The sequence below is a fragment of the Carcharodon carcharias genome, chromosome 3 (assembly GCF_017639515.1).
Source record: "Carcharodon carcharias isolate sCarCar2 chromosome 3, sCarCar2.pri, whole genome shotgun sequence".
Taxonomy (NCBI): domain Eukaryota; kingdom Metazoa; phylum Chordata; class Chondrichthyes; order Lamniformes; family Lamnidae; genus Carcharodon; species Carcharodon carcharias.
The window spans coordinates 202,647,698-202,663,042 of record NC_054469.1 but is presented as its reverse complement, the minus strand read 5'-3'; the positions used below and the strand labels follow the sequence as shown (position 1 = coordinate 202,663,042).

General features: G+C 40.1%; 1 protein-coding gene across 1 annotated transcript in view; it reads left to right on the top strand.

Moving 5' to 3' along the window:
- The window catches only part of LOC121276601 (genetic suppressor element 1-like), a 323,710-nt gene that overhangs the window by 27,032 nt on the left and 281,333 nt on the right, over nucleotides 1-15,345 (top strand). Inside the window, exon 2 of the mRNA XM_041185215.1 lies at nucleotides 9,044-9,121. Coding sequence (XP_041041149.1) covers nucleotides 9,044-9,121 — 78 coding nt within the window. The remainder of the gene's footprint in view (nucleotides 1-9,043; nucleotides 9,122-15,345) is intronic.

Here is a 15,345-nt window from a genome sequence, read left to right as displayed (position 1 = left end):
GTCATCTCTGCATCCAGTCGTCCAGCCCTGTCAGAATTTTATATTTTCAATGAGATCTTCCCTCATTCTTCTAAACTCTAATGAATACAGGCCTAGTTGGCCCAATCTCTCCTCATATGACAATCCTGCCATCCCAGGGATCAGTCAGGTGAACCTTTGCTGCACTCCCTCTATGGCAAGTATATCTTTTCTTCTTAGGTAAGGAGACCAAAATTGCACACAATACCCCAGGTGTGGTCTCTTCAAAGCCCTGTACAACTGCAGTAAGACATCCTTGCTCCTGTACTCAAGTCCTCTCACAATGAAGGCCAACATAGCATTTGCCTTCTTAACTACTTGCTGCACCTGCATGCTTGCTTTCAGTGAATGGTGTACAAGGAAACCCAGGTCCCTTTGTACATCAACATTTCCCAACCTATCACCATTTAAATAATACTCTGCCATTCTGTTTTTCCTACTCCAGTGGATAACTTCAAACTTATCCACATTATACTGCATCTGCCATGTATTTGCCCACTCACTCATCCTGTCTAAATTGCCTTGAAGCCTCTTAACGCCCTCCTCATTGCCTTCATTTTGTGTCATCAGCAAACTTGGAAATATTACTTTTGGTTCCTTCATCCAAATCATTGACATATAGTGTGAATAGCTGGGGTCCAAGCACTGATCCCTGCGGTACCCCACAAGTCCTGCCTTCCAATCCAAAAAAGATCCATTTAGCCCTACTCTCTGCTTCTTGTCTGCTAACCAATTCTCAATCCATGTCAATATATTACCCCCATGTGCTTTAATTTTACACATTATCCTCTTATGTGGGGCTTTATCAAAAGTTTTCTGAAAATCCAAATACACCACATCCACTGGTTCTCCCTTATCTATTCTGCCAGTTACATCCTCAGAAAATTCCAGTAGGTTGTCAAACATGATTTCCCTTTCATAAATCCATGTTGACTTTGTCTAATCCCATTGATATTTTCTAGTGTCTTGTTATCACATCCTTTATCATAGACTCTAGCATTTTCCCTACGACTGATGTAAAGCTAATCAGTCTGTAATTCACTATTTTCTGCCTCTCTCCTTTTTTAAATAGTGGGGTTACATTTGCCACCCTCCAATCCACCTATACTGCTCCAGAATCTACAGAATTTTGGAAGATGACAGCCAACACATCCATTATTTCCATGGCCACCTCCTTTAGTATCCTGGAATGTAGATTATTGGGCCCTGGGGATTTATCGGCTTTCAGTCCCATTAATTTCTCCAGCACTATTGTTTTAGTAATACTAATTTCCTTCAATTTCTCCTTCTCACTAGACCCTTGGTTCCCTAGTATTTCTGGGAAGTTATTTATATCTTCCTCCGTGAAGACAGAACTAAAGTAGTTGTTTAAATGCTCTGCCATTTCCTTGTTGTCTATTATAAATTCTCCTATTTTGGACTGTAAGGGACCTACATTTGTCTTCACTAACCTTTTTCTGTTTACGTACTTATAAAAGCTTTTAAAGCCCATTTTTTTGTTCCATGCACATTTACTCTCATAATCTATTTTTCCCCTCTTAATCAATCTCTTAATCCTCCTTTTCTGAATTCTAAACTGCTTCAAATGCTCAGGCTTGCTACTTTTTCTCGCAACTTTATATGACTTTGCTTTGGATCTAATACTATCCTTAATTTCTTTTGTTATCCATGGTTGGGCCACTTTTCCTGTTGTGTTTTTGCTCCAGAAAGAAAAGTTTAACTGTTGCAATACATACATTCATTCCTTAAATAATAGCCTTTGTCTATCCACCATCATGACTTTTAATGAAGTTCCCCAATCTATCTTAGCCAAGTGATGCCTCATACCTTCATAGTTTCCTTTGTTAAGATTTTGGACCCTAGTTTCAGATCAGACTACTTCACTTTCCACCCTAATGAGTAATTCTGGGAGTAATCCTGAGATTACTACCTTTGAGGTCCTGATTCTTAATTTATTTCCTAGCTCCCTATATTCTGCTTTTAGAACCTCATTCCTCTTTTTATCTATATCGTTGGTACCAATATGGACCACAACATCTGGCTGTTCACCCTCCCTCTTCAGAATGTCCTGCAGCCATTCAGTGACATCCTTGACCCTGGCATCAGGGAGGCAACATATCATCCTTGTGTCACATCTGTGACCACAGAAACGTCTATCTGTTCCCCTTACAATAGAATTCCCAGCAATATTGCTCTCCCACTCTTTTTACCCTCCTCTCTGTGCAGCTAAGCCAAGTTCCATGCAGTTGGCTCTTGCTGCATTCCCCTGAGAAACCATCTCCCCCAGCAGTATCCAAAGTGGAAAATCTGTTGGAGAGGGAGATGGACCCTGGGGACTCCTGCACTACCTGCCTAGTGTTTTTACTTTGTCTGGCGGTCACCCATTCCCTTTCTGCCTGTGCACTCTTTACCTGCGGTGTGACTACCTCACTATGTGTGCTACCCACAAAGATCTCATCCTTGCGGATACTCCACAGTGACTCCAGGTGCAGCTCCAGCTCCGAAACACAATTGCAAGTAGCTGCAGCTGGAGACACATCCCGCACATATGGTCGCCCTGTATACTGGAAGTGTCCCTGACTTCCCACATCACACAGGAGGAGCATTCCACTTGGCCGAGTTACACGGCCATAACTTACACTCAAATTACTCCCTTTACTTTTACTTCCTCTAAGTTTAGAGAATATTAAGGACAGAAGAAAAAGTACTAACCAGGTCCTACTTACCAAGGCTGCCACTCTTCTTAAGGAGGAAAGGTAGAAAATGAAAGGATCACCTCCTTCCCTCTTCACCTCTCACCAGACTCCAACTGAAGCACTCTAATGCAACCCAAAACAGCACTCTGGTGCCCAGTCTACCTTAGATTACCCTGGAAGGGCAAGGCATCTCAAATATTTGAACAACAGGTGAAGCTAGCTGTTTCATTTTGCTACTATGTAGTAGTGATATTTGCCACTAACAGGATGCTGCCATCAAGCCAAAAAGATGTTCTGCCTATCGCACAAATAAATAATGTGGTATATAAATTTCAGTGCCAGTATGATGCTAGATATGAGACTGTATGTCCCAAAGCCTGGCCGATCATATTGAACAGCATGTCCCAGCCATTGTTCACAATGGGCATATCCAACCAGCCCATCCTTGCTAACTCAAAACGCAGTGGCCAACATTAGATCTGATTGCACAATTGGATAACATTTGCTAAGTACTCCTCAGTGAGCTAAGAATTATGCTGACAACCAATGTAAGAATGTAAATCGGGCTTGCAATATGGCACATTTGCATAGACTGGAAGCTACATATATTAATACACAGGGCCCTGTTATGTGCAGCCAGAAAGAACATACATACATTGTGCCTGTTTCAGCAAACAAAATAAGTGACAGCCATTCACTGACTCATTGCTCAGGGCAATGCCTTGACCAATCAGGGTCAAGCTGCCTGGTTTAAATTTCAAACAATGCTTGGCAGTTAACTGTCAGTCACCATCAGTGGTGTATTCTCCATGACAACGTCACTTACCTACCAATCAGCACTCTCTTCACATACAATATAAATTGTTGTTTTCCCCTTATATTGGTATTCTTGCAAATGTCCTGAGGAGTGCAAGATGAAAAGCCTAGGCATGTCTCTTTTTTCAGCAATGATATAGTCTTTTATGACCAGAGCCTATACCTTGTAATGAACAATATGTTATGAAATTGCTCAGGTGGAACTTTGTTTAGGTGCTGTCTCATTCAGGCCACCAAGTCTAATTGCAGTAGATAAACACAAGTTTGAGTCAATCAGACTTTAATTGCTCTTTGGCAAAGGAAGCTTATAGGTTGACATATGGATAATTCAAATCCAAATTATTTTTAAAAAGTCTTCAGTGCTTTTTGTCCAATGTTAAAATTAAATTACTGAACAATTTCACTTTTATCAGTACAAGAAACAGATTCAAATTAACAAGCTTATGTAAAAAGATTGTGTATGAGCTCAATAATCATTAGAATTTTGTGTTGTAATAACAATGCATTTTTGTGACAAAGCGAAATACAGTGTGTTTTATCAAATAAGCATGTGAATCTATTAAAAAATTACAACAATAATGAATATTAAAGCTGAGGATGTATTAGTACTTTTCTACACTCGTGGTTGTTTAAGCATTTAGCTTTATGTAATTCTGAGTACATCACTGGCCTAACTTTTCGTAAAAGAAAAAATTGCCCTTATTCATAGCACCCAGTAAGAGGTGTGCAGAATCAGACATCATTACCCAATTAATAGCAGCTATTTCTGAACACATGTAAGTTTTAAAAATCTTGATATAGGTATGGTTCTACAAACATTATAAAGTACTAAAGTGCCATTATGCAGAGCATCCACATATTTTAATCTAGCACATGTTAAATCACAGATTTAACACACCTGGGAGAATGCCTGATTTCATATTTTTTTGTTTTGTTTAGCAAACCTTTAAGTAATCAATCTCTCATTTTATGTCCATGCAGATAAGTTATTAAAAGTTAAAATGGTGCAGCACTTACAGGTCATGGCAAAGTATATTGGCCAGGACTAAACCCGGTGCATTTGATAATACACTTGTCTGGGTGTGATGCAATATTTATCACATGCAGTTGGATACTGATGTTCGGGGATAAAATAGGATGGGTTGTCTGATGTGTGCTTAGGCAATGGGTTGGGAGATAGTGCCAGGTAGAGTGGGAGACCACTTTTGGATCAAATGAAGTGAGAGATGAGTGTCAGGCCATATGGACTGTGAATAAAGCAAGCCACCTCTGCTCTCTCCAGCACTACTTTATTCAACACCATTGTTTTTTGTATGAAACAATTGTTTGATATTTGTTAATATTATGCTTATGTTCCTCCTGTGACGCAAGTTAAACATTCTGCTTTCATTTAAATTAACCACTCCTTTTGTTGTTGCATTGGATCATGTGTCCTTTAATTCTTATTTACTCCAGTTTAAATAGTTTCAGTTCTGTTCATCTATTAATATGACTGAGAGTTCAAGTTCTGAGAATTGTCTTTGCTGTGAATTATTTTTCTGTGAACTAGCTCCATTGCACCAAAGTTCTTAAGGTTCACTCCAGGAAACTCCAGTACATACTCCATAGAAACTAACCTTCCCAATCATATAATTGGTAACGGAGCTTGGCACAACCGAGAAATAACTAACAATATGAGGATGGGGAGAGTTTTTTTTCTTTAAATAACAAATTGAAACCAGCTGCTAGTGAAGTGTTATTACTGGGTAGTGACTGCTTTGAAAATTACATACAATCTAAAGTTTTATTTAAAGATGTGGGCCCCAGCCTCTTCAGGGATTCCGCGCCTCTTGCTAAAATTCTTGCAGAAGGCCACAGGAACCCTTAGGAAAGTGACAGGGCTCCCCTGATTGTGTGTGTCTCTTACATTTCCAGGGTTTCTCACCATATTTAGTAAGGAATGGAAACTCTGGCCTCCCCTTGAAAGACAAATGAGAGTAGGGAGCAGAACCAGGCAAACAGGTCTCTCTGCATCTTTGAGTTCCCATGTAGTACTGGACAGCAGCACCCTTTAATGTTTAGGCAATGTCCAGATTCCCCATTTTCCCCCCACCACTGCCAGGATCACATTACTTTTGAGGCCATAAATGGAATTGGCCTATAATGTGAGGCATTGTCAATGCACTTTACTACCAATAACAGGGCAACTTTCAAACCGTAAATATTCATCTCCCTAGCTATTTATTATATATGAAACATTTTGCAATGCACATTCATTTCTTGTATAACAATTTTTGGAAGGCATACTTGCTCTGTCATACTTGTTTATTAGTTCTAATTAAAACAGCATCAATGAGCTGAAGAAATGAAACACATACAAACCAAAAGTGAGGAAATCTGCTGGAAATCTACCAATGAGAAACCATTAAAGACCTGTCTAAGCTTCCAATTTAGAATGGCCAGTCAGGATAACCTATTGTAACTTATTATTAATAAAAAGGATTTGCAACATAAAAATAACCCAAAATTGCAGATTTTACAATAACATGATTAAGCTTAACAATAAAGTTATCAATTTGACTGAGTTGTGTTAATGAGTGCCTTCATTAATATTTTTAATTGAAGATCTCAGTCTCTTCCACAATCTTCAGCTTTGACTTGATAGGTTATCAATTTGACTGAGTTGTGTTAATGAGTGCCTTCATTAATATTTTTAATTGAAGATCTCAGTCTCTTCCACAATCTTCAGCTTTGACTTGATAGTTTTGCTTCCAGCTGTGACTCTGGCAGCTGAGACCAGATCCTATGGTCTGAGCATATGTGGTGCACACAAATTTCCGAACAGTAGCTGCCTGTTCAGTTTCAAAATTATTATAACATAATCTAAAGGATCAATTTGCAAAGCTTTATACATTACAGTTTACATTGGATATCTTTTTAAAATAAACAGATCAATGAGTGCATGCACAATTGCGTGAAAGAGAGAGATTTAAAAACAAATACACAGATTCAGTTCAAATATGGCAGACTACTAATGACATCTCTGGATATTTTTGTTTTATTCAAATGAAAAGCAATTTTTTTTCAGTGAATTAAAATCAAATTTTGTATTTGTGTCTATGACACTAGTTCAGTTTGTGTGCTTCTGGAAAGGTGAAGGCAGAGGACAAGTAGCAGATTGGATAGCAAGATGGCTACAAAACGGAACGCAGAGAATAAGAATTTAAAAGTAATCCCTCAGAAAGGCAAAAGGGGTGTTCCACAGGATCAGTGCTGGGAAAACCGCTGTTCACTGTTTGCATAAATGATACTTGGAAGTTGGAATACAATTTCAAAATTTGCAAGATTACACCAAATTGCAGGTTGCAGCCAATACTGAGAAGGACTGCAACAAAATACAGAAGACATTCACAACTTGACAAATAAACTTCATTATAGATAAATGTATATTTTGAAAGGAAGAATAAAGAGTCTACCTACGTAAGTGTCTAATTGAATAGAGGAGCAGCGGGATCTGGAGATACACAAATCACGAAAAGTAGAGACGCAGGTTCATACAATCATTATATTAAAAAGGAGCAAACAAAGCACCAAGGTTCATTTCTACAGGGGGAGGGTTGGAAAAGAGAAAACTTCTAAAGAACATGTTAATCTACACCTGTGAACAATTCTGGTCTCTATTTATAAAAAGGATATACAGACCCTGACGAAGGTGCAAAAAAGATTTACTAAAATGTTACTAGAACTGAGGGAGTAAAAGATTAGAGAGGCTGCTGCTCTCTTCTTTAGGAAAGAGAAGACTGAGATGACTTGATGGAGGTCTTTACAGTTATGAAAACTTTTGATAAGGTAAAGATGGAGAAGATGTTTTCACTTGTAGAGGAGACCACAACTACGGGCCGTATGTATGAGACAGTCTCTAATAAATCCAATAGGGAATTCAGAAAAAACGACTTTATCCAGAGAATGGTTAGAAAAGGGAACATGCTACCATTTGGAGTAGTTGAGGCAAATAGATGCATTTATGGGGAAGCTAGATGGGGAGAAAGGAGCAGAACATTATCTTGATGGGATTAGATGAAGAGGGGTAGAAAGGGGGTCATGTGAAACACAAACATGAACATATTCCAGTTGTGCCAAATGATCCATTCCTGTGTTTTACATTCTATTTAATTCTCCTCTGACTCACATTCCTAGGGCTCCTGCTGTTTCACAGGCCAGGATCCCTGGCTGCAAATCATTTCCCTGAAGTAGCTGAAGTCATGTCTCTGGGAGGCATGAGTCAAATTCAGCTTCAACTCTCACTTAAACCTGCTGGAATGATGCAACTGTCAAGTGGGTATTCTGCAGCAAGAAATAAGCTGGGTCCTACTCTGAGCAAGTGTGGGTCTGAGATGTGAGCTAATCCATGGGAAGGGAGGCCTTTGATCACCCTAGCTGCAGGCCAGAGATTTTTGGGGGCCCAGGAGGAGCACTTCTATTGCTGCCAAATTCCATGACTCCCCTTTCAACACTTCCAAATGCCAAGAACACTTCCAAAGCCACCAAACCCCAGCAACATCATTAACGTTGTTAAGCTTCATAAGCTTTCATCCCTTTTCAATGTCTTCTACTTCTAGCCTGGCATTTCTTGCACATCTTGCGATGCACTTTTAAAAACGTAAGTCATTAAAAAAGATAAATACATATTGATATATAATTAGACATTTGGCCTTTCCATTAATAAATCTATCAGTGAGGCCATTTTGTGCACATAAAGCAGGTGCAATGATGTTGAATGCAGATCCCGTGGGCTGGATTTTCAAAGTGGGGCCTGGAACCAGACACCCAGATGAATTCTATCGCTGTCGCTCCTACAATGCTAGTTTTAAAAACAAGTGGCATAATTGAACAGGAGGCAAGTTCGGTGCCGAATTAGAGGCACCGAGTGCCTCCAGGAGGTGGGAGTTGCCTGACTGGCACTGGCAGCAAAGGTAGGTGGCAGCCATGTTGAGGGCTGTCGCTGCCTTGCCAAAGAGAGTGGGTAGTTCCTTAGAGGGCCAGCAGTGCCAACAGGGCTGGAAGGGGCCATGAGAAAGTCCAGTGCTCACACTGGTGCAAGTACATTCCAGGGAAAACCAGGTAAAAAACAAAGACAGATAAACTTTAATAGGCCCTGTGGTGATCCCAACACCAGTACACTAAAATTAGAAAATGCTGGAAAATCTCAGCAGGTCTGACAGCATCTGAGGAGAGAGAAACAGAGTTAATGTTTCGAGTCTGTATGACCCTTCTTCAGAGCTCTGAAGAAGGGTCATACAGACTCGAAAGGGGCTCGAAGGGGACAACAATCTGAAAATGACCCTGTCCGCCTTTCCCAGCTCTGACATAGCTGCCAATCAAACCCATAAGCCTTTGCTGGGCCTGAATCTTTGTTCTGTGTTAAAGTGGGTTCGAAGTACCTCAGCAGATGTATAAATGTATGAGCCAAACACTTTTGAAGTTATAGGGAACCAAACAGCAACAGATGACTGAATCCTTCATATTTACCTTAGATCGACAACCATCCATGGAAAGTTGCGTGCCTGGCAGAGGAAGATGGGTGAGAAAGAAGTATATGCCATTACTAAAAGGTAAATAGTGCAAAACATACCATTTAATCTATTGACTAGTGCTATTGTCAACACATCCTTTGACATTGTTACCCCCCCCCCCCCACCACCCGCTCAAAACACTAGACCCAATGCATGAAAAATTTAATGCTGCCAGATAACCACATTTGAACAATTTGCATACCAACACTTGTTGGTGAAGAGTTGTCAGGTAAATGAGGCAATATTACTAAATAAACACAGGAAGAGGTCTTCTTGCAAGGAATCTAGCTTTGGAGCAACAAGATAAATAGCCACGATTTTTCTTGACCTTGGCCAGTCAAAGCGCCAACACTTGCTGCCCAGAGAGAAAGGCCACAATCTGAAATGAAATTTGCCATTCATAATTTGTAAACCACCACTGTGTACGAACAACACAATACAGGTGGAGCTGATCACCTATTGTTACAGGTGATTTGGAATTCATCACTGTGTAAACGTTATAGGTTTCACAGATATGATTTTATGTCGAAACATTTTTCATAAAATGAATACAAATATTGATGAGCTAACATTGTCTGTCAATCCTTCTGTGAGTAGTAATGAAAGAATAGTAGAGGGGAATAATGAGAAACACAGCCAATGAGCAGGGAAGGAGCAATTGGGAATAACAATAAAAGGGAAGGTGTTGAGCAGTTTATAACAGTTGGAGCTAGAGAAGTGTGGTGGGAAAAGAGAGACAGTTTCCCAACAGAGAGAAAAGATTGCAGATGTCTAACTGGGGCCACTTTATCATGCATCCTCGTAGTCAGTCACACATCCCTCAACAGAGAGCTGGGAACTGGTTATTTCCTCATACTCTTTATTAAGGCAATGGAGCACAGCATAAATCAATTGAAGGAAAACATTTTTTTTGAACTGAATAATGGTGCAAGGGATAAAAAACAGAAAAAAAAAACAAAAGATAATCATTTTGAACATGATTCCTGTCAATTTTAAGTAACAATTTTTTAAGCGCTTACTGAGGTACATCAGTACTGATACCCTTATGGAAAAGAGTACATCTCTAACTGTGTTTTAATGTAGAGAGATAGTATATAATCAGTGCTGAATGTCTAGGGTTACCTGAGGCTTTGAAGCACCTGCTGTTTACAATCTGTTATGATCAAACACTCCTGCCTTCAAGCATCTGCTGTTCTATTTACACAGTTTATGCTTTTGGGAATACGTGAAAATCTGGTTAGCAAAAGGGTTACCTTAGACGAGAGTCGGTGAATAATTCTGGAAAACCTGCTGCTCCCTAGCTTGCAGATTTCTAACACTTGGAGCTAAAATATTTCACCCATGCACTTTTATAACGCTCATCTGCCTGGGAGAATGTGTAAAGTGTTTCATTATTGGATATTCCAAAAAGAAAGGAATGTTCAAGAATGGATAATTCTAAAATTTAATGTCACTTCACAAAGATTTTTTTTAAAAAAGGGAAGCTATTATCACGGAGATTTAAGTGTAAAAGATGACTCAAATCACATTCGTCACCTGGTAGAACACAATTGCAATACACTGATGGGGCACCACCATATTTCAGGAATTTAGCAACCATATAACTGAAGTGAATTAGAGCAGCTTTTGACAATATGTAATATGATTATTAGCATCCATTTAGAATAAGATTTGCAAAAAGGGTGACTCAGATTTAAACATTGGAAACTGTTTTTATTTTTGAGTGTGGCATACATCAAAACTGGTCACATTTTCAGACCTTATGAGATATTGACACACCGCTTGAATGGCACTAGCCATTTAGGAAATGCACAACTGCCCATGAACAATTCACAGATGGTGGCACGTTTTGAGGGGCCAATGCCTTGGCTATGAGAAAAAAGAGCAGCTGTGTATTTATTTCGATGCAACAGTGTCACAAACAGTGATATATTTTGTAGTTAATTATCTCCGCACATTATAATATTTGACAAAAACTGAAATAAAGTTTTCAACAAAGACAAATGATGGAGAAAAATAAGAGATCTATACTCAAAGCAGATCAAAGGATAAAAATGTTGCATTGAACAAGGCTAAGATACATTATTTAAAAACCTCAGTTAAGCCAACCTCAACTGGTCATTCCACCAAATTAATGGCTCTGCGAAACTAGACATTGGCTGAACAATGAGTTTATATTTCACCCTGAAGCATGGCATCAACGACCTTCCTAATGGATGCAGGTTTAAACATTCTGAAAAGCCGTGCTCTTTTTGTGAACAATTACACATGGGTAATGAGACATGCTGCACTTCTAGTTATAGTTTTCTGTTTCAAAATATAGGAAATGGCCTTTAATATTATCCACTTTCCAGACTTATTCCCCTGTCGCTTATAGTCACAGCAGTGGGAATGAGGCTGAGCTGACATTTTTCCTGGGTCATGCACAGGCCATGCACTTCCATCTGCAGGTCAGCTAACAGATGCCATGTGTGAAATGATTATTTGAAAGGTGGCTAAAGGGGAGAAAGTTAAATAGTGCTTCATATAAATGTTGACAAAATATAGCAACATTCAGAACAGATGCTGGCTCTTCATAAATTGCCAGTTTCAACTTGTAAATTTGCTGGAATTAAACCTTTATGTTAGTGGCAGTCAATAGATATTAAATGAAAAGTAATAATAAAAAGCATATAAATGGAATGATTGAATACTCACTGTGTAGTGATTGTAAGTAAAGCCTCTCATGCTGTTTTGGGGATCATGTGAATGTACAGACGAATCAGCCCCAAGTGCAGGTAATCTTAAGGGCGCAGCTTTTTAGTCGTGGACCTGGTTCAAGCATGTAGCTTCATCAGGAGCTCTGTAAATAAAGTTAACTGTTTCTAATAAGAAACCTATTTGGTACACCAAGTTTATTACAATTGGCGATGAGGATAAATAGCTCCAACACTGCACCCCACCTCTTAAATGTGAGTACTTCATTTTTTTAAGGGAAGAAAGGACATATACTCATCAGTAATATCACTCTTCGGCAGAATCAACCCGTACGACTTCATCCATGGAAGACTGGAGCTGGTACATAGAGCACCTAGGTTTATATTTTATGGCAAATGAAATAAAAGCAGAGGAGAAACAAAAAGCAATTCTTCTAAATGTCTGCAGGAGCTTGACATATAACCTCACCCATAATCTGATGACCCCAAATGTGCCAAATTCCAGATCTTTTAATAAGCCAGTAGACCTCGTGAAGGCACATTTTCAGCCTAAGCCATTGGTGAACATACAAAGATTCAAGTTCAAAACTAGAGTAAGGGTGAGTCAATCATAATGTATTTCACAAAGTTTAAACAATTAACTGAGCACTTTGACTTCAGAGATATTCTTAATGACATGTTGCAAGATTGTTTGGTTTGCAGCATATAAGGCGATGCCATTCAGCTCCGTTTACTTGCAGAAGTTAATATTGACCAGAAGCACGCCATAGAGATAGCGTTAGCAATGGAGAGTGCTGAGAGGGACTTGCAGGCTTTGCAGAGTGTGCAACATGGCGCCGTTCTTCAGTTGGTGTGGAAACCTACCGCCAGGCATGGTGCAAAAGCCTTGGAGACAACCGTGAAGCGAGACACAGTCCCTACCACTCAAAAAACAAAAAGAAATACTGGAAGCATCTCACCAGTGATTCAGAAATTAAATTGTTACCAATGTGAGGATAACCATGCACTGGAAATCTGCAGATTTAAAGAGGCAGAATGCCGCTACTGTCACAAAGAAGGGCAAGTTAGAAAGCAATGCAGGGTGAAATCAAGTCTGCCAATCAGATGGCAGGCCAAGATGATTGAAATGGATAATATAAATGAGCTAGAAGCTGCTGATGCTGATATCTATACCCTGTATAATCTCAAGACCAGGAAAACTGAACAAATCACCATCACCCTTCAAATAAATGTGAAGCCTCTAGTATTGGAGGTTGATACAGAAGCATCGACCACAGTGGTGGGAGAACACACCTTCAAGCATCTAAGTGAAGATACTTAGCCACTGAATTTGGAGGAAACCATGGCTCAGCTGAAGACATACACTAGAGAGGCAATACAGATGAAAGGCATTGCCTCTGTACCTGTATCCTTCAGGCAACAGACAACCCAGTTGCCAGTGATTGTTGTAACAGATGAAGGAACTAGCCTTCTGAGCCACGTTTGGTTGAAAGAAATTAAGCTCAACTAGTCAGAAATTTTTCAAGTTAGAACAGGAAGAATTCCTGAGTTAATAAGGGAATATAATGTGTCTTTTGGAATGAGATAAGAAAACCAAAGGACCTTCACAAGATGCAAGGATCCCTCAGGTCAGACTTGGTTCCTCAGAAAAATCATGAAAAGAAGTGAAATGAATGCGGTGCCACTCTGAACCAACTGAAGAAACCGTTGGCAGAAAAAACTCAGCAATGTTCAGTGTTCCAGGAGGAAGCCAAAAGATACAAAAAGGAGACAGAAGAACTGAAGAATCAGTCGATTGAGACAAAGGAGGCATTAGAAGTCATGGAATTTTCCAAGATGCGAATGGGTATCTCAACCCCTCTGAACCGAACCAAGTTAACATTTCACCAGAGAGAAATTTGGCTGACTATGAAATCAAAATGAAGGACGAGGCAAAACTCTGCTGCAAACACAAGAAGAAAAGACAGAAGTCAAACCCAAAAGGCCAACAGGATACGTCTCCAGAACCCTCTGCAGCCGAGAATGGTTACTCACAATTTGAAAAAGAAGGCTTATCCATCATATTTGGAGTAAAGGAGTTCCATCAATATTTGCATGGTTGACACAAGTCAGATCACAAGCCACTTATTTAGTGAAGCTAAAGCAATTCTGCCGATAACCTCTGCCAGAATTTAAAGATGGGCTTTGATGTCAGCATATGAGTACACCTTTATGCACCATCCAGGTGTGCATATAGAAAATGCAGATGGCCTCACTCATCTTCCTTTGCCAGATAGCATCACACATGCTCCAGTGTCTCAAGATGTTGGACTTGTGTTAAATTTCCTGGACTCCTCTCCGGTCTGTGCGAAGCAGTTAAATAATTGGACAAACCGGGATCCAATTTTATCAAAAGTCTGAAAACAGGTATTGCAAAGATAGTCAAATGCACAAGCCTCTGAAGAGTTAAAACCATTCTATGCCCATAAAACTGAATTAAGTTGTCAACATGATATCTTATTGTTGGGAGCAAGAGTCGTCATCCCTTCGCAAGGAAGAGAACCACTCTTGACAGAACTTCACAGTGTGCATGTGAAATCAGATACCATGGGCCCTTTGGTCACTATCAGAAGCTGAAAATGCTCTACATACAAAAATGCAAGGGATTCACAGGTTTAACGCTTGTGTGAAACCAAAACAGCTTTCCGCCAATTCTAAAGTTGTAGTGCAAGGGTTTTGACATTTTAGTGGGAGGAAATCATGGTGTGGAGGTGTGAAATTTTGCAAGATGCACTTCTGGCACAGACCAGGAGTGCTGCAATAGAATTGTTACCCCAAATCAGGTGCTTAAGGCCCTAAACCAACTTTTCAGCAAAGCAGACTGAGACTTCCCCATCCAAGAAGTCTCATGTAGCTTTGTCTCAGCACCAGTTCAGCTTCTGATGCCAGATTCAGGGTGTGATTTTATTGTATCTGCAGTAGTGGTAGCAACCCCAAAACAGTATTCACCAATTCGACAAATGGACTATGAATAAACCCTAATTGCACTTCAATCCTCTTCATCATCCTCCACACCCCCCGCCCCACCCCCGCCATTGACCCAAAAAAACCCACTTGTAATCTGATTCACGAATGTATTCTAATTACCCCCTGTTTTAATTCCAGCTTTAGATTGATAAATAAAATGAATGAGACATTGGCTGAAATTTTGTAGGCGTGGCAGAGGCCTGACTACAGGCCTGAAAGCCAGGGGCAATTGTGCCTCAATGTTTTGTGGGACACCCGGCCATAGTTTCAGCTGTCCAGCAACTAATTAGTTGCCATCAGGGCTCCAGACTCTCTGAAGGACTGGCACCTGCCCCCAAGAGATGCCACACCAGCCAGAAGGTTGGCAGCAGTCTCAGAAACATCAGCAGGAGTGGTAGCCAATATCAGGATTGCACCTAGCAGAGTGGATGTCATAGGAGCAGGCTTCCCACCCAACCAGTTTGGTGACTGGGGCAGGCCCTGTGAAGGGTGTGGGGTGCTGATGTGGGCAGGGGGGGTGGCCATGGGGATGGTCTTTGCCAACAGGGAGCCCCTTTATGG